The following is a 19,392-nucleotide window of genomic DNA, read 5'->3' on the forward strand; positions in this document are numbered from 1 at the left end:
GTTTCTGGATTCCCATTTCATCTGGATGCACCTCAAATTCTAGAAAACTTGCAGTAGTCTTGCTTGGGAAAAAATGTTATATCATTTTTCCATGCAAAGGTCTTTTTAGAACAAGAGGTAAAAACTTCATGTCATGCTGGCTAAGTGTTGAAGAGAGTGTGAGGGGAAGGAACGGCAATGTTCCTTAAACTAGATTTCATTTTCTTCTCCTTTGAGTGAAGCTCGAGTGTCAATCTTTAATTTCTAGAACAGTAGAACATTTCCAGATTGCAGAGACATGAAAATAGATGCTACCCAAAGTAAAGAGCAGTCCTCCTCCCCTGCCACGCACACGCATGCAATATCTCTTCCCCGTGGGAGTGCCAAATATTTGGAAAGCACCTAAATGCTCAGTTCATGAGCTCCAGAAGGCACATGTTCAATAACCACTTCCTGCTGTGTGTTAACTGCTGGGTCAAATAAAGAACAGTACACAGAGAAACAGAGACAGGGTATTACAATATGACTTCAGACTGATGATTGGGGCAGAAAGAGCAGCACAGGGAAGATTCAGAGATTCAGAGCCACATAAGGGCAGAGTGGAAGGAGGGTGTGTTGTTGGGGGACACTGAGCAAACATCCATCTGCAAGTATCAAGTGGGCCTTGCCTATCAGGAAGGAGATCTAGGACGTGACATGACAGATGCTGGGTTGAATCATCTAATGGAAGTCGTGTTTTAGGGGACTCATCCCTCTCTTCCCTGTCATGCTATATGTGTGTGTCCCCCAACTGGAGGACCTAATTAGAATCCAGTGCTACCTAGGGGCGCCTCAGTGGCTCAATTGGTTAAACATCTGTCTTTGGCTCAGGTCATTGTCTGGCTCAGGTCATGATCCCAAGGTCCTGGGATTGAGGTCTTGGTCAGGCTCCCTGCTCAGTAGGAAGTCTGTCTCTCCCTCTGCCCCTCTCCCTGCTTGTGCTTTCTCTCTCCCTCTCTCTCTCTCTCAAATAAATAAAATTTAAAGAAGAAGAAGAACAACAACAATCCAGTACTACCTAACGCTATTCCCTTACTCTCTCTTCTCTGTGTTTTTTGCTTCCCTGAAGGAGAATGACAGTCAAGGGCAAGAGCCAAGGTTGATGTTTCTGTTGAATATCTCATGATTTCCAGGACAGTTGTAGGCACAAAGTAGGTAATTCAATGCTTATTTTAAAAGTAATAATAATGAATTAAATTGTGCTAAATCCCCGTGTCCTCTTCTTTCATATATTTCATGAGGGAAAATGGGGAATCCTAATTCTTAATGAGGTTTCTTCAGAGACAAAAGTGTAAATCAGTTTGCCTTCTATTTCCTGTCCCTTTCTGGTATATAGCTCCTTTCTTCCCAGCATCTTCCTGGGTTCTTAACCACCGTTATCTTGTCACTGAAATTTTCTCTTGGGCTTTAACTTGTGCATCTGGGTGGAACCCAAATTTCCCCCTTCCTCCTTTTACCACTCATTTCCTTTGGTTCTTGGGGGGAGAGTATGGTGCCCCTTCCACCCAGACAGTCCCTGGCTTGGACTAGAAATGATGATCTGCTTTAACCATTTAGCCCTCCCTGATGAAGCTCTGTAACTCACCTGAAGGTTGTTTCTTTCTTTCTTTCTAAGATTTTATTTATTTATTTGACACACACATACACACACAGAGATCACAAGTAGGCAGAGAGGCAGACAGAGAGAGGGGGGAAGCAGGCTTCCTGCTGAGCAGAGAGCCCTATGCAGGGCTCCATCTGAGGACCTCGAGATTATGACCTGAGCGGAAAGCAGAGGCTTAACCCACTGAGCAACCCAGGCACCCTAAAGATTGTTTCTGATCAGTTCACATGGTCAGAGAAATAAAAAAGGCATTAAATGAAGAAGTGTAGAAGGGCTGGGAGTTACCACGGAGGAACAGAAGCATTTTTGTTTTGTTTTGTTTTTTGTTGTTTTTTAAAGATGTTATTTGTCAGAGAGAGAGAGAGAGAGAGAGACTGAACACACAGGGGGAGCTGCAGAGGGAGAGGGAGAAGCAGGCTCCTTGCAGAGCAGGGAGACTGATGTGGGGCTCGATCTCAGAACCCTGGGACCATGACCTGAGCTGAAGGCAAGCCACCTGTTTTGCTTTGTTTTTCACTGTACTGTGAAAGAAATAACTTATACTTGAGTGTGACTCTGGGGGAGAGTAGACTGAGTCTGTTTAGAACTATGGGCTTTCCTTGCCCAGCAAAGAAAGATAACTCTGTAGATCCCAGGAAATTTACAAAGCCTGAATTTTCTCTCAAAAAAAAAATTCACTTTTGTTGTCCTGATTTTTAGGACATTAGGACAACAATGTTGTCCTAATCATTACAAAGTTACTTGAGGAAGAAAGATTATTCCCTCGATTATTCTTTGGTTAACTTTTTAGAACTTTTAGCCACCTTAGAAAGCCAATCCAATACTGAGAAGTGTTGCCAAAAGCCACTCAAAAACGTCACCTACCTTAATACTTAAAGGATCCTGAGTCCCTGAACAAGGCTCTTTGTAAGGTAAGAGTTAGTATCAGAGACAGATGAACTGCAATGGATAAAAGTGAAATGTGGCCTGTAAAGGCTGGGTAAATGTTTCTAGCTCTTTTCTTTTTTCCTTCTATTGCGTATTATGCAGATTTGGAACCTGGCTACTATTTCTGCTATCTTCATTTTTGTTTAACAGAAAAGCACAAGTAATAGGTTCTAAGGGAAGTCCCTGCTTTTTTTCCAGTGACTCTAAACTGCACTAAGATTGACCCCCCCCCGCCCCCACCCCATGCAACCTAAATTGCAGGCACATGGTATTAAATTATCTGCCTTGGTAAGACTGTCCTTGCAAAACGACACCGTAAAATAGCCATGCTCTGGGCTCTCCCCTCCTCTGCCACAAGGCTGGAGGTTGGATGTCATCCCAGGTTTCTAGCCCCAGCATTAACTCCACCCCACTCTCCCCCCTCAAGAAAGAGTATCTTCTGTTTCTCAAACCACACAACTCCCACCAATTCTGACCTTTTTTCATAGGGAGTGAATGCCACCTCCAGAATCCCGACTCCCAAGAATCACCATTTTGAATTAATGAGCAATCCCAACCTTAAGGATTCTTGCAGGTAAAAAGGGATGCTCAGAGAACATAGGATGAGGCTCTCATGGCCGAGATTAGGTGAAAAAAGGAAACATCTCTTCATTCTTACCTTTTAAGACTATTGGCTGTTTTTCTCTCCAGTGAACAATTTTCTCTATTTATAAGATGACACCTACGTAAGTATTCTGGTCACAAGTTAGCTATCCACTTAACAGTGTGTCTGTGTGTTGTCTAATTACTACTGGATGGAACCGCGCATAAAGTATATAAGTGTGTATGTGATAAGAGTATTAAAAGCGGGGGATGGGGGAGGAGTGAGTATGTGTAGAAAGAGAACTTGGTTCTAAAATAAGACTGATATGCTTTTAAAAAAACTTTTAATTTGGGGACAACTGTAGATTCACATTAATTTTTAAGAAATAGTATACAGAGACCCCTTATAGACCTTTTATCTGATGGTAATATTTTGAATAACTGTAGTACAATATCACAACCAGGAAACTGACGTTGATACAGTCCTAGGGCCTTATTCAATGTCACCTCTTTTGTATGTACTCATTTGTGTATTTAGTTTGGTGCAGTTTTGTTACATATGTAATCTGCTTTTGAATCTCAGCTAAGTAGTAGCTGTGTGACCTTGAACAAGCTCCCTAGCTACTCTGAGGCCCAGTTTCCTCATCTGCAAAATGGGTATAATGTCTGTCTTCTAAAGATGGTGCCAGGATTAAGTAAGATCATTTCTGCTAAGTTTCCAGCACACTAGATTCTCAATAAATGCTGGTTTCCTTCCCGTCTATCCCTTGTTCTTTCAGTAGCAAGGGAATATTCTCCAGTTTCTTGCAGAAATAACCAGACTTGTGGGTTATAAGAAATCAGGCGGCTCCTTCTTCAAGGCCAATGCATTTAACCCTGCCGTTCAAAGAGAGCCAAGTGGATGTCACCTGCCCACAGCTGCTGCCTGAAGGCCTGGACTTGGAATCCTATTTGTATCCAGATCAGAAGTGTAGAGGTGGGGGTGGGGGTAGTGAAAAAGGAGAGACTCTGGGGGAGCTGTGGAGTAGGGGTAGGAAGCGGTAAATACTGAACAACCGTTGGCTGAAGAACTACCAGTTCCAAGGATTTTTCGTCCGGTGTGGCTAGTGACCAAGGGTTGGATGTACCCGCGGAAGGCTAGATAGGAGGCGGGAGCCTCTGAAGACATGGTGGGCAGGTGCGGAGCCCAGTCTAGACCTGGTAGGGGGATCACCCTCTTTCCAGAGTTCAGTCAAGTCTAGAGCTCTCCTGTCTTTTGGAGCCCTCTTTCAAAGACGGCCGAAGAGCGCTCAAGGGCCAAGAAATCCAGGACCGCGCGGGGGCAAGAGAGGCACCTGAGTCCCTACCTTAAGGTCCTGCTGGCTGGAGGACGAGGCCATTCCTCCACACGGAGACGTGGCTGGCTGGGAGTCCTAAGGGCAGCCGAATGTGAGCGGGCGGGTTTGGAAGGAGAGACTAGCGGGCAGGGGGATCGCGGGGTGGACGCGCTAGCTCCTGCTCGGCGGCGACCTCTTCCACCTGCACCCCGCGAACCTGGCTTTTCCAAGTTCAAATCTCCAAAGCGACCGCCCTAGCGTCGCGCAGCAGCCAAGCCGGGACCGGGGCTGTGTTCCCGCGACCCGAGCAGTCCCCAGGAGCCGGGGCGCAGTCTGCGTCGAGGTGGGGGCTGGGGGGAAGGACCCCGCGGGGGCCGCGACAGCGCTCGGCGCTCCTCCCGGGGCCGCCCCCAGCGCCGCGGGCCGCGGAGGAGGAGCCGCGCCCAGGCCGGCGTCGCCCTGGCTCCTCCTCCCCGCGCGGGCCTGGCCCTTCCTCCCCGGCGTCCAAAGCTCCGGGTGGCCGCGGCCGAGTCGGGAGCGGAGCGCGCTGGGCGCGGCCGTCCCGCTGCCGCCGCCTCCGAGCCCTGAGTGCGCCCGCGGCCATGGTCCCCGCGGCGGCGCCGGGCGCTTGAGCCCCGGAACGCGGTAAGCAAGGAGCCCAATCCCGGGGTCCCCGGCCCCGCGGCCTGGGGGTGCGCAGAGGCCTTGCGCCGCCCCCGCGCCGTCGGCAGGGCCCTGCGCGCCCAGGGCGGACCCCACACGGGGACGGGTTGGGGCTTCCCCTTCGGGGCCCGGGTGGGATCTGTCCCTGCGCGCGGGGCGCCCCCGGGGGACGAGGCGGGGAGGGGGCGGCTTCGCGGGCGGGAGGAGGGGCCGGTCCTGGAGGCGCGGGCTGCGCTGCCGGGGGGAGGGCCGGCGGGCGGGGAGGATGCGCGCCGCAGCCCCGGAGAGCCGCGCTTTTGTACGCGCTGGCTCCTTACATATGGAAATGACGCTCGCGCGGGTCCCCAGTCGCGTCCTTTTGAAGGACGCCCGCCCGGAACCACGGCGCCGGCTGCGAAGTATTGTCCCGCTTCTTGAGCCCTAACAAAGCGTCCTCCTTCGCTTTGCAGAGCACTGGAGGCGGGCGGCCGGCGGTGCGGGCGCAACGGAGAGGCCGCCTGAAGGTAGGCGAGGACGGCGGGGGCCGGGGCGGCGTGCCGCCTGGTGACACAATGGGGTGTTTGAGGTTTCTGGGGTGCAACGGGCAGGCAGGTCGGAGACGCATCGGCATCACAGGTTGCCCGGGGAGTCGGGCGGCGCGCCCGCCCTCCGGCAGCACCTCCGCCTCCCCGCCCAGCAGCACTGCTGCGTCTGGGCTGCTCCGCCGCCCCCGCGGTCCCGGCCAGCGGACGGCGATTGAAAGCCGCTTCTGTGTGTAGACCCAGGAGCGGACTTGACCCCGGGAGGGAGCAGAAAGGGTGGTGGTGCTGTTGGCTTGTGCCACCAAGGCAGCCTCGTGATGGAGCCGCGGAAGAGAAACCTGTCTGGGGAAACCCGAGGTGATAAGCCTAGGCTGTCTGAGCAGCGGAGAGCTGTTTGGGGCCCTTAAAGGGGGGCATCTCAGAAGGCGGGGGCGGGGGGAACTCATATAGCAAGACTTTCCCAGTGCACTGAGCAAGAACTAAGGGGGAAAGGACCAAATGACACGCGGTTATTGCCTGAAAACCTTGATCGCCAGACCACTGGAATGGAAGTGTGGCGTGCTGCGGGAGAAGCTTCCAGGATTCCCAGTGCTGGGCTTCTGCGACCACCACACCGGTCCCTGACAAAAGGACAAAGCTGATGGAAACACTTTACTGCAGAAGGCTCTTTCTGTGAAGTTGAGAGACAGAGAAAGAGGCGTTTTCCTAGTCCCAGCCCTGACAAACCCGGGTCAAGGCGCACAGAAAATGGGGGTGGGGGTGGGGGTGTAAAGATTGCTCTACCCTGTATCTTGTTTCGACAACTTAGCGATTATGAGAACCTGGGCCTTCTCTACTAAACAGCAGCAGCGGGATTCCTGAGGTGGACTTGCCACACAACTTAACTCTTAATTTATGAAATCAAATCAGATAGCCTAGTTGTCTTTTGTGACTGCCATAGTAGCTTTTTAGGATTAAAATCCCGGTAAAATCCATCCTGGCATATGGGCCGAGCTCCTGAGGCCATGGAGGATTTCTCAGTGGGGCTCCCTTAAATAGGTTGACAGAAATTTATGTCTGCTTGTTTCCTGAGGCTTGCCATTCTACAAGGAAATATATTTTTCCTGTGTCAGCTTAATTTTGTCTTGAATCTTCTCTAGTGGCTAGCATATTAGTGGATGACCTGAAATACTGGCTCTAGAGTTGAGGTTTGTCGGTGGTGGTGGTGGGGGTGTTGTGAAGATTTCCAGACTGTGTGTAAAAGTAGCATTACAGGCTGGCTGAAAAGCAGTTTGTTGTCTCTTCAGCTGTTGTCAGTGTTCTTAAGGAGGTGAAGGGAACTCCTGGGGAGTTTGTTTACAGATTTATTTTCACCTGTTCCCTGGCGATTCTGCAGGGGAAACCATTCTGAACTACAGTAGAGATAAAGGGAAGGACTTATAGATGTTCCAAATGGGTTGGGCATCAATAAAGATATAGCCAAGGCAGGAGAAGGCTTTACAGGGGCAGTGGAAAGGAAGCCATCAGAGGCACAGTCTTCACATTAAAAAATGTCAAGGATCAGTCATTTTAATAGGCACTTGCTCAGAATGGTTTCTTTCTTCGTCTTTTTTCACTTTAGATGTGCTATGACCCTTAATATCAAAAGATGTTGACTGTCACAAAGGGGGAGAAGAGGACCCCAGTGAATTCTGAACAGCCAACCTTAATTTAATGGGCAATATTCTTATCATAAGTCAAATGTTAAAATGAATTGTTTTAAATGTCACTGCAAATGACTTTCTAAACTAACATTTCACCAGTCTTGATGCTTCCATTATGTGTTGATAATGAAAATACATTTTATCAGTCTCACGTTGATAAAGGGTTGGCAAGTTAGCTGGATTCAAGCAACCTAAAGCATTTTCAGGAGGTTTATTTTTATAGATGCCAATTCATCTGTAAGCCAATAAATTATGTGGTTTGAATTCTGGCTATTGAGCTTACATCTGTTGGGCAGGAACTTGTGGAGAAACCAAAGCTTGCAAAAAGATGTTTTTCTTTTATTTACAAATAAAATAGAATTTTAAAAAGATTATGGGACTATACAAGTGAGCAACTTTTTTTTTTTTTTTAAATTAGGACACTTCTTTGTTGCAATGTATATTAGCAGTTACTCATTTATTGAAGCTTTTGAATGGAACAGTTACAAAGTATTTATGTCCTACCATTCACATAAAATACAAAGTTGAGAAAACATTGTTTATAGGCAGGGAAAAGAGATCCCCCCCCCCCCCCCGGAGTGGGGGTGGGTCTGTGCCCCTAGCTGCAGGCATTCTGAATTAATTCCAGTAAATATGGCTCAAGAAGTGAAAGTTGTTATGAGCAGTCTCTTTTAAGAAAGTAACAAAAATGGAGCTCTGTTTTCTGCTTCTATAATTTTACTTAGTAGCTGATTACAGGTTATTGACTCTACAATATGCTAGGCTAATGATTTTTTTTTCCTCCAGCTATCCTGAGTTAAGTACTTGATTGGTAATCCATCTCACTGTTAGGTTTAACAAAAGCTTGGCTTTGGCACATGGTTCAGAATAGTCACATACTAAAATTTTTTTAACGTTTTAGAATAAATGCTAGGAGACGGTCCTTGGTTAAATTCAGTTTAATAGTGTAGTTTAACCAAGGTGGTTATTGTCTTCTAAATATATGTAACGTCATTTTTGTTTCTGTGCAGTGGCATTTAAACTTTTGTTTTGTATCTGTATCCCGTGACTTTATTCCTGGTGATACTCAGGTGCCTGTGGTATCCAGCTAGGAATGAGGTACTGTCGGAGCCGAGATGAGGCTACCTGACGGGAGTCGTGATGAGCAGCTGTGGTTTCTGGCAGAAATATCCTATATAGATATGTAAATAGTCGCTTTTTCTATTAAGCTTTCGCTCAACTTGAATTTATTCTTGTCACTATTTCATTTTATACTGAAATGAATCCAAATGTTAAGAATGGAAATCTTTGCAATTAGAGTGGTTGCAAAAAGAGAGAGAGAGAAGAAAAAGAAACATTTTAATTTGATCATTGGCATTATGAGGCTCCGACTTGCCAAATGGTGAAAGCTAATGGCGTGAATGAAAAGTGTTCCCAGAGCAGGGTTTGTCCATGTTGACCGCTTTCGTTATAAAGTAACTAAATTAGTCACTTGGTGGTCACTGCCTGGTCTGTGGATCCCCAGCAGCTATGTCTGAACACAAACCTAAAAGCATCTTTTGTGATACCCAAGGAAAGCGACTGAGCCAAGAGGGGCATCCAGACATTCCACATAGCTGTTCAGCTGCTGGACCATCTGGAGGGAAATAAAAGGCCTGGGCTAGGGGCTCTGGCATTGTGCTCATTTATTATTTGGTTTTCCCTTGCCAGACTTTGTCCTTTTTTTACTCCCTCTGGCCCAGAACAGACGTCCCCTTTGGCTGGGGTGCCATTCTTACAAGCTCCTTTCTGTACCCTGCATGCCGGAAAGTTCAGAAGTTCACGTAGCCCCTTCATGGTGGCCTTATGTTGGGGACTTCATTATTCCAGCGGCTCCTCACCTGTGTCTTTCCCAGTCCCAGGTGGTGCTGATTTCATCAGCCGGGGTTGCTGAGTAGCACAGAGTACCACAGACTGTGATGGACATCCCCGTCCGGGTCTACGCATTTTGGCAGCCTTGTTCTGAGTTATTTGGAAGGAAAATGCTCCAGATAGTTCTCATTATGGGTGCTTATTGGGTGGTAAATGTTTTGATAAATGGCTCTGTGCATCTGCCTCTTATTTAACCGTCCCTAGTTAGAACTCCCAAATACTGCCCACCCTGGCCCTTCTATTCCAGAGGAACTGTGAAGGCTTCTGTCAGTGTGATGGGGAAGGTAGCAGGTGAAGAGAGGCCCCGGCTTGGCGGGGGTGGGGTGGGGAGCTTTATAAAACTGGAATTTTTCTTTGTGATTTGAAGGAGGGTTTGTCACTCAAAACCCAGCGTTCTTCATCTCTGAGGAAGATTTCTGTCACTGGTGGGAGTCCATTAGGCTTTAACTCTGGAAAGCACTGATGGCACAGATTAGACATACTTGAGTATTTTGAGGGAGTGATTTAACAATGATCAATTTCTGGACCAGGCCCACTGTTGGAAAATACGGGGCTCTTCCGATCATTTTTATTAAAAAAAAAAAATGTGTTTCTTCCTTGCCCTAAATTCCAAAGTTGCTTTGGAAAAAAAGAGTGCTTATTCCGTATATCTCTAGTGCCTTATAGGCTCTAATTATTCAATAAATGGATTAGAGTGGTAGGCAGGGAGAATCCCCACCCCCACCCCCACTCCGATTGGGAGGAGTTTGTGGCCATCAGGTTTTCTGGCGGTTTCTGGTACTCAGTAGTCTAGCTGATTAACACGAGAAGGTGGAGATAAGGGATTTGTCTTGATGTCATTTCAGTGGTCTCGTTCCTGTGTTCTGTGTGCACGAATAGCCCTGAGAGAGGGTCTGATTTAGGGTCAGACCAGAATTAAGATCTCATTTCCACCCCTGTATTAGCACTCTCTCCTTGCACAAGTTGCTTAATTTCACCAAGCCCCAATGTCTACATCTTAAATGGGAATGTGATGTCTACTTTAAAGAATTAAAAGGATTAAATGAGCTCATTTATGTAAAGTACTCAGCATGGGCCAGACTTCTAGTAGATACCCAGAAGTTAAAAAAAAAAAAAAAAAAGTTTCATCTTAAGTCCCAACTGTGTTTCAGCCTTTCTGCTTTTGTTTGATGTTAAATCTATCAGTAATCTGCCTTTAAAGATGGAGGTAGCGCTGAGCCTTACCCATTGTCGTTGACCTACTGTTAGTAGTAGAATATTGTTTATAGTCCTGTTCCCTGCCCTGTGCATTCTTGCTGTCTGTAAGGCATTCTGCAGCTCCTGCTCTGCTTCCTCGAAGGCAGATCCATGGTTGGTTGACTTTCTTCAGTTTATTCTTCCTTGGTCAGTTGTTTCTATTTTCATGGTTGTTTTCTCAATTCCCCTCTTATATCAACTTTCTCTGGGATTATCCTGTCACTTGGTTGCCACCTTTAACCCCCAGAACAGCCCTTCTAGATGGGTATTATTATTCCCATTTTATAAACAAAGGGACTTGGGAAAGTGTTTTAGTACAGACTCCCCTCCAAAGTCACATCCTATAACCGCCCCCCCAAAACAACACAACAACAACAAAAACCCCAAATGCAGCTGAAGTTTATGACTCCATTGGCTTAATCACTAACTCCTTAATCCAACTCCAGACGATTCTGGATGCTATAGTTTGGGAGTGGGTCCTGGCTTCTACTTCTGCTTAGGTACATCTAAGACTGAAAATGCCTTTGAAGAAAGGGTTGGATGGGGGAAGGAGAGGTATGCTTGTGGAAGAAATAGGCATTTCAAAGTCTTTCTGTGCTCATTATGTCACTCTCATCCAGGGGAAGTTTCCGCTCAAGGGATCTCCCTACACTAAGTCAGTCCTTGGTGTTTACTGAGTTTCTGGTGTGAGGAACAGACTGTACTATGCATTTGGGGGAGTGATATAAAAGAAATGAGTTGTGGACCTTGTCCTGAAGGAAATTTCTGCCAAGCAGGGGGAAAAAATTCTTGCACATGAAATTACTCATGAACATTTGGGGGATAATATCATCCAGTAAAAAGGCATTCTGTGCCAAACGAGATCTGACAACTTGTCACCATATGCAACATCATTTGGATGTTTCCGTATGCTCATTTGTTCCTCAGAGTTGGGACTGTTTTCCCCCTTCAGTCAAAAGAATGTTTTCCAAATCACAGTGTCTTGGGAAGAGGGAAGATGAAATAAAGAGATTAAAAAAAAAAAAAAAGCTAAAAAGATTTGCTTTAGCGAAAGTCCAATGACCTCCTGAAGACAGGGCATGATAGCTTATCAGATTCACAGCTGTGGATAAGATAGGCCTTCTCAATGTGTTAAGAGTTTTATGCCCCTCTTTCATTGGTCTAAATGAACCAATCCCCATGGCTTAAAAATAATTTTAAAAAGAGGAAATGTTAGAATTCTTCCGCTTTTGAGGGTTTTTTTTTTTATATGCAAAATCAAGTGAAAGCAGAATAGACTGCCTTTTATGACATTAGTCAGATTATAGCCCGGGTAGGGGTGCTGAAGAGGTATGGAAGCCCCAAAAACCCCAGAGCAGCCAGGGGTGTGTGTGTGGGGTGAGGGGGGGTTGGTTCTCAGCTCTCAGTTGACAGCAAACTGGCTGACTTGTAAGTGAATCTCACCGAGCCAGGCATTGGCCTTGTCTGAATCCCTAACTTTGGTGGCTTTGCATTAACACCTTGGTGTTTCTTTTCTGGTGCTCTCATGTTTATATAGCACTCTCAACTTAATTGTGAAAACATTTGCATGGTGATTAGTTAACCCAACAGACCAACTCTGGGAAGGCAGCCAGAGCCAGCAGCACCTTAGTAATAGAAAAGCTGATAATTAGAAGAACCCCCCTCCCACCACCTCACCCCCAACACACACACCCAGACCAGCAGCCTGGACGTAAGTGGTGCTCCTTTGCGTTAAGGAGTGACCTCAGTGAAAACCGAGAAGTGGTTCAGCTGTTTGAATCCACCTTGAGTCCATCCAGTTCTGCAGAAACTCTTGGGATGGGCATGGCTCTGGGTGAGCTCGTGATGTTCCGGACGGCTGTCTGGGGGGGAGAGAGTAACACTGATGGGTCCTGGGAGCCTCTCTCATTTTCAGTTCTGGCCACATTCCACACCTGAACTTGTGCCTTGCCGGTGTTTCCCATCTGCTCTATGAACAAATATCACCCCTAAGTTAGAGAGTCCTCTTAGGGCTTTTATTAGTTAAAGGTGCTGCTTTCAAAACTAGAGTGAGGATCCCCAGGAGCTGGGGAAGGGGGTGGTGGGACGTGGCTCTGCAGAGGGTCTAGTTTCCACTGAGTGAGATGAAACCATGCCAGAGGTCTGCTGTACAGCGGTGCACATAGAGTGAAGAAAGCTGTCCTGCACACGTCAAATTTTAAATAAATTTTTGTTAGACTAGGTGTCCTGGTATGTCTTTTTTAGCGTAGTAAAAAACATAATGGCAAGATAAGAATATTTTTGCAAGTGCTGCTTTTTATAGTCCGGGGGCTGGTTCTGAGAGCCTGGTTTCAGAGGGCTGAGGTCACCGTCTTGAGGGCGATGTTGTTTGGCTTCCATTGCCTCAGGGTGAAGGTAGCTTCCGATGGGCTCATTTCAGGCTTTCGTTGGAAGCCCCACCACATTAAAAATGAATTATTGTGCAAGCAACCCCACCCCTGAAGATTTGACTGTTAATATATGAGGGACTGAGAGTTTAATGATGTATATTTTTAGCAGAAGTGGTTCTGCGTTAATCTCGAGTCCACATTTCCACTGATCCCATGGAAGGTGGAGAAATGGAAGACGGGTTGGAAGGATGGAAGACAGATGAACCAGGTGTGCAGACGGGAGGTGGTCTGGATGAGGGAGGCTCCCTGACACTGTAGGGTTCCTGTGATCTGCGGCTCCTCTGAACCTCCCCATCTGAAAACTGGGAGTAGTGTTTTCTCCTTTGTCTAGGCAACTAGGCATTACCTAAAACTCCTGGGGGGGCTAAAGTGAGCTTCAGGGAATACTGGTCACACCTCATGTAATTGCTCCAAGGAAGTTAATTGCGCTGCTTTTTGAGGAACTTGTGTAAAAGGCATTGTGTCTCCTGTAAACAGGGAGGTGGTTTGCCCGGTGCCTCTCTCCCCGCTGCTTGCCTCCAGGCTGGCTGTGATGGGGGGCATCTAGGCTGAACGAAGGGGGCCTAGATAGCCCCACCACAGGAGTGGGGTGCTACATCCGGGCAGGTGGTCCACAGCTCGCCTACTTCCGTGGAAGCCTGTGGGTACTACCGGTTAGTTGGAAAGGACTGAGTGTCCGAGGTGGCCTTTCACTGTAAGTCCAGGGCCAGACGAGCTGAGAGAGAACTGCTTTCAGTCTTGAGTTTGGGACTGGCCGCTCACCCAAGGACCAGGCAGGAGAGGAGACTCCCTCATTCTGGTAACGCTACCCCGCATGACCGAACCTGTGGCTGGGGCCCTGGTGGCAGTGGCCATGGAAGCTCAACTAGCCAGGGCTGGCTCCTGGAGAGCCCCTTAATCTTGCTGGGGGAGGCGGGGAGGGGCGGCGAGGTGCAGCATTGCCTCTCCTGTGGGCCTCCACCGAGGTCCCAGTCGGCCAGCCCTAGGGGCTGCCACGACCCCCCCCCTTGTCTCTGTCCCACACAGGTGAGCGCCGTGGGCTATGGGATGGATGAGGTGGGACAGGACCAGCATGAGGCCCGACTCAAGGAGCTGTTCGACAGTTTTGACACCACGGGCACCGGGTCCCTGGGGCAGGAAGAACTCACCGACCTTTGCCACATGTTGAGCTTGGAGGAGGTGGCCCCTGTGCTCCAGGAGACGCTGCTTCAGGACAACCTCTTGGGCAGGGTAAGGTCTGGGGAAGAAGGCAGGTGGATGGAAGTGGGTGCGGCTTCTGTGGGGAGGGAGGGCTGAGTGTGGGGGAGAGGGGCTGTGGCGACCTGCCTCTCACATCCTGGCTGTGTGTGCCCGGAGCTGTTAACCTGATAAACAGAAAGAGAAAATGTAATGGGCGGGACCAGCAGTGTGGTTTGCTTGGGATATGGAGGGCCTGCTTGAATTTGTGCTCTGGAGTGTACGTGTGCCCAGAGCATCTTAAATGAAGGGAGGAAAAGAGGCAATAGGAGCACGTTTTCCAACTCTTGTTCATGGTGGATCATTCTATGGACTTTGCATTCATCACTGGGGCACAGGGAGGGGACCGAGGTTTCCTTTGAAGAGCAGGAAAACACAGTAAGAAAATTGCTACTCATAGGACGAACAGTTTGCTGCTCTGACTTTTATTCCCAATAAAGCTATTTCTTGTGCAGATTGCTTCTAGGGTGAAGGATTAATTAAACCTTTCACCTAGGAAATATGACAGGAGGGTAAGTAAATACAGGGCAGGTTCATTTAAAACCCAGCACGACTTCAGCAGAGATATGCAAGTGTGTGCTGGTGGTGACTTCTGCATTTGACAACAAATAGTCCTGTTGTCTCCGCAAACCAAGTCACAGGACCGAGTACCGGGTGAGAAGGGGCCTTTTTAACTCCTGCTGGGAGTTAAAAGTGGGAAGGGTACTGGATCTGTCTTGACCTCCCATTGACTTTAGTTCTCATAATTCTAATTAAGAGCATCATTTGTACTGCCTTGAGTTGAGTCTTGCTGTTGGTTGTTAGAATGGATGAGAGGGAAACAATGGGCAACGCTTTCTGAGCTCTGTTGTTATCATTGATGACACTTCGTGGACAATGGTTTTTATCACGTGGTACAAACGGAGGAAGGAGTTATGAAATTGAACTTTATTCTGGTGACTGAATTTCCTTTTCTTCATTTCATTTTCACTGACTTTGAGTTGACAATTTGGGTAAGTGACCTCAGAGACAGTACGATGTACTGGCTGTCTGCGACACGAGACAGGAGTAGCGATTATCCTGAAATTAATATACAAAGGATGCTGTTCTCAGGGGCTTGGCACTATGAATGCAGTGGCTAACAGGGCTCCCTCTTAAAGGAAAACAAATGTGAGGTGTTTTACAAAACTGGAACCATTCTCTGTCACTCTGGGAGTGGGGACTAGCTGCTTGTGAATTCTAAAAAGTGCTGAAAACCTTGTTTGGAAGCCTTAGCAATGGGAGATTTGAGGATGAAGTCATTTGCCACTCCCCCACCCCCCCACCCCACCCTCCGTAATGCTTTCAGATGTGTTTTTGTTCTGTCTCAATCCCGGACACCTTGGGGAGCCAAGGGAGCCAGGGGAGCTGAGTTTCCCACTGTGGTCCTGGGAGAGAAGGCAGAGTACCAAGAGTGGATATGTTTCAGGGCTGATGAGAGCCTGGGAAGAGCTGGTACAACCTGAGGCTTCCTTGGGAGGTTGTCTCCAAGTCAGTGTAAATACACAGCCCTCTGCTAACAGACGGAGACTTGGCAGCGCGTTCACGGTGTCCCTCTCCAGATGTTGCCCATCTTCGTGCGCACTCCCTCCCCCCCAACCATTCTGCAAACTAAAGCAGGGGAACAGTTATCGATTGATTTGTTAACGACTTGACACTATCAGCCTGCTTTTTGCGTTTGCTATTTGCCTATGAATAATGAATACCTAAGTGGTCTAGAGCCTGATATTTACTTAGTGAGCCAGTGATAAAAGTTAAATAGATAGATGCATGTTGATTTCATGTGGAAGGTCCCTGGGGACTGTCTGGAGAGCAGGGTTGGCATGAATTAATGCACTCCTGTTCGATTTGCATTTTTTGTGAAACTGAAATTATTCTCCTCAGATGATCACATAAACTTGGCCATATGTTGGTAAGATACTGTATATGGTCTAAAATTTTAAATTATAAGGAAAAAAATTCCTTAGAATTTACTGAAGAATTCTAAGCGGTAACCTGTTCTTGATCTATTGAGTATGGAGCTTAAGTTGTAAAATTATATGTTGTTTCCAATGCCAGTCATCTTTCTTCTCTTTAGATGGTATTTATAGAAAAACTTGTAAGGGTTTGCAGTTTGGTTTCATAAATATAAGGAGAAGGAAATAGTAGCATGACAAATCTCAATATATTCAACTATTCAGTAATTCAACAAATAGGTATTGAAGGGTCTCGCATGTTAGGCTTTCTTCTAGTCTGTGGGGGTGCAACTTATGTTTTTCATAGACTAAGGTTTTCCACTAAATTGGCTTTTGGGTGCAGTTGTATCCAACAGCTTCCTGGAGGCTTAGGATTTAATTGTATCTTTAAATATTAATGAGTATAATTTCTAAATGAAACAAAACTTTCAAGTTTACCTTTGTTGGAATCAGGCTGAATTAATCATTTTTTTCTTGAAAAAGAAATAAAATAGGGCGCCTGGGTGGCTCAGTGGGTTAAGCCGCTGCCTTCGGCTCAGGTCATGATCTCAGAGTCCTGAGATCGAGTCCCGCATCGGGCTCTCTGCTCAGCAGGGGGCCTGCTTCCCTTCCTCTCTCTCTGTCTGCCTCTCTGCCTACTTGTGATCTCTCTCTCTGTCAAATGAATAAATAAAATCTTTAAAAAAAAAAAAGAAATAAAATAAAAGGCATTGCCCTTGTCAATAAGAATATGAATATTTTCTGTTTTTTTTTTAAATTTCCAAATCCATCTGTAAAACTTCCTGGGTTTTTTTGGGTTTTTTTAAGGCCTAATGTTTCTTTTGACAGTTGTTGAGGAGAGTAACTGAAATTGACTCCTTGACTCACCATTTTCATGCATTTACTCCTAGGCCATTTACCCCCAAATCAGGTTTCTTTTTTTCTTTCTTTTTAAACTTTAAAAAAAAAAAAAAAAGATTATTTATTTATTTATTTGACAGACAGCTATCACAAGTAGGCAGAGAGGCAGGCAGAGAGACGAGGAAGCAGGCTGCCTGCTTGAGCAGAGAGCCTAATGCGGGGTTGGATCCCAGGACCCTGGGATTATAACCTGAGCCAACGCAGAGGCTTTAACTCCCGGAGCCACCTAGGTACCCCGCCCCCCAAATTGGTTTCAATTCATCTATCTGATCTGGCTTTGTAACTTGAAGTCATATCCCCCTGAGTATGGTGTTCACTAGTTAAGGATTTGAAATGCCTGCTGATTGTGGATCACTGATTTGAAGGAAGCAGGACAACAGTGGGTGTTTCCTGCTAGTTATCAAAAGAGCTCTATCCATATCTTTGTCCTCAGCTAAGCACCTGTCAGGTGGGTGGGAGTCGGAGACCCAGGGACTCCTGAAGATACTGAAGAACTTTCAGTCTGGTCAGCTAATGTTTGCCCGGCAGCTGAATAATCCCTTTGTTTGTTTGTTTTAAAGGTTCTATGTATTTGAGAGAGAGGGTATGAGTGGGAGAGCAAGGGCCAGGGAGGGGAGGAGCAGAGGGAAAGGGAGAAGCAGATTCCCTGCTGTGAGCAGGGAACCCAGCATGGGGCTGTGCCCCAGGACCCCGAGATCATGACCCCAGCTGAAGGCACACGCCCAGCTGTCTGAGTACCCAGGCATCCCCAGCTGAACAGCCCTGAGAGCAGATACTACAAGCATATAAGAAAACATAACAGCATTAGCTCTTTTATGGAACCAAGTTTTCATCTAAGCAACTGATATTGGTCCTAGTGCTTCCTCTTTTTTGCTTTTATTTTTATTATTTTTTTAAACATTCAAATTAGTTAATATATAATGTGTATTATTAGCTTCAGGATAGAGTTTGGGCTGCATCAGTTGCATGTAACACCCAGGGCTCATCACATCAGGTGCCCTTCTTAATGCCCATCCCCCCAGTTACTCCATAAACCACCTACTTCCCCTCCTGCGGCCCTCAGTTTGTTCCCTATAGTCGAGAGTCTCTTATGGTTTGCATCTCTCTCTGTTTTTATTTTATTTTCTTTTTCCTTCCCTTCCCCTCTGTTCATCTGCTTTGTCTCTTAAATGTGTCTTTTAAATTAAATGTAGTCATATGCCTCTCTCTTTTATTAGAAATTAGGACATAACTATGATATCTACCTTGGTTTTATTGAAGCTGTCGTATCAGTTTTAAAAATGCATTTTCATAGATAGATAGATAGATAGATAGCAACTTTGAGACATAACAGCTCCCTGGGATTCTAAGGAGTTTCCTTGCTGTGCTCTTTGATGGGAATCTGGACACTGAGGTGCTCCATGCCCTTCGCACACTTTAGAATCTGAACAAGCCATCTGGTAGCAGAACCCACTGCTGACTTCCAAAGAATCCCATAGGTGTGTGGACTTCGGTCATCAAAGGCACTTTGGAATTTTTAGTGTTAAAATCTTATAGCTTCACAAATATATGATTTAGCTCACTTTTCCTACCTTTCATTTTAAAGTGCTTGGGGGTTCTTTTATGAATATCGTGATTTATTTCATATGATGGATTTGCTTATTTGTTTCCAGTTCCCTAAAAGCTTTTTAAGATTTCTTTCTCTTATACATATTTTAACCATTTGAAAAGTAAATCAGAATTACAGAAGTACTTTCTGGTTGTGATTATCTGGGCTTGTTCTCCGTGTGCAAAATTGTGCTTGATCATCAAATAGTGTCTATTTACAACTACCCCACGTTCATGCTTCTGTTTTGTAGTATTGATCTGAGGCTTTTTAAATGCATTGGAGGAAATGGTGGCAAGCATTTCTCATTGCATCTCTTATTAAATGTCTGAAAGTTGCTGTATCTTACTGTTTAACCACCATAGTTTAACCTGAAATGGGGACGGGAGTATTATCTCATTCCCATTTGGTCTTGTGACTCTGTAAACCATCACTCCCTTCCTTTACAGTAGTATCCATTGGGGTTGACTTGAACTCCCAAGGGCCAGCGGTGCTCAGTTATAGACAAGAAGACATTCTTTAAAAAAAAAAAAAAAAGACATTTTGATTACGAGGCTGCAAGACTTGCTTCTACTCTCTATTAATACTTTGTTGTCAAACTCATTGCAAAATTAACTTCGATTTTGCATGCTGCAAACCTCGAGCCTCTTGGAGCTATTGAGTCTAATGGGAAGCCAGAGCAAGGGGAGGGCTGGAGGTGGGAACAAGTGCAGAAAGGCTGTTCTCTCTGACCTGCTTGATTTCATTGACGACTGCCTCTTTCTCCGTAGAAAGTATGGTCCAGACCACCAGTCTGATTTCTGCAGCATCCCACTGATACTCTTATGAGTA

The 19,392-nt window shown here is 46.4% G+C and overlaps 2 protein-coding genes across 10 annotated transcripts in view; one reads left to right on the forward strand and one right to left on the reverse strand.

Annotated features, from left to right (window-relative positions):
- ABHD12B (abhydrolase domain containing 12B) overlaps nt 1–4,795 on the reverse strand; it is a 60,225-nt gene extending 55,430 nt beyond the window's left edge. Inside the window, exon 1 of one of the 3 annotated variants that reach the window (XM_044231506.1) lies at nt 4,477–4,795. The gene's annotated coding sequence lies outside the window, so the exon portion shown is untranslated. Of the gene's footprint in view, nt 1–3,024; nt 3,071–3,206; nt 3,224–4,476 lie in introns of those variants that run through there. The other 2 variants (XM_044231510.1, XM_044231508.1) reach the window with 2 other exon arrangements.
- Nucleotides 4,796–5,035: 240 nt separating this feature from the next.
- The window catches only part of NIN (ninein), a 98,415-nt gene continuing 84,058 nt past the window's right edge, over nt 5,036–19,392 (forward strand). For 6 of the 7 annotated variants that reach the window (XM_044231212.1, XM_044231219.1, XM_044231213.1 and 3 more), the window contains exons 1-2: nt 5,561–5,612; nt 13,894–14,097. In XM_044231212.1, the coding sequence (XP_044087147.1) occupies nt 13,915–14,097 (183 nt within the window). In that variant the 5' untranslated portion in view covers nt 5,561–5,612; nt 13,894–13,914. Of the gene's footprint in view, nt 5,092–5,558; nt 5,613–13,893; nt 14,098–19,392 lie in introns of those variants that run through there. The other variant, XM_044231218.1, reaches the window with a different exon arrangement.

This window comes from Neovison vison, chromosome 13 (assembly GCF_020171115.1).
Source record: "Neovison vison isolate M4711 chromosome 13, ASM_NN_V1, whole genome shotgun sequence".
In the NCBI taxonomy this organism is placed as follows: Eukaryota; Metazoa; Chordata; class Mammalia; order Carnivora; family Mustelidae; genus Neogale; species Neogale vison.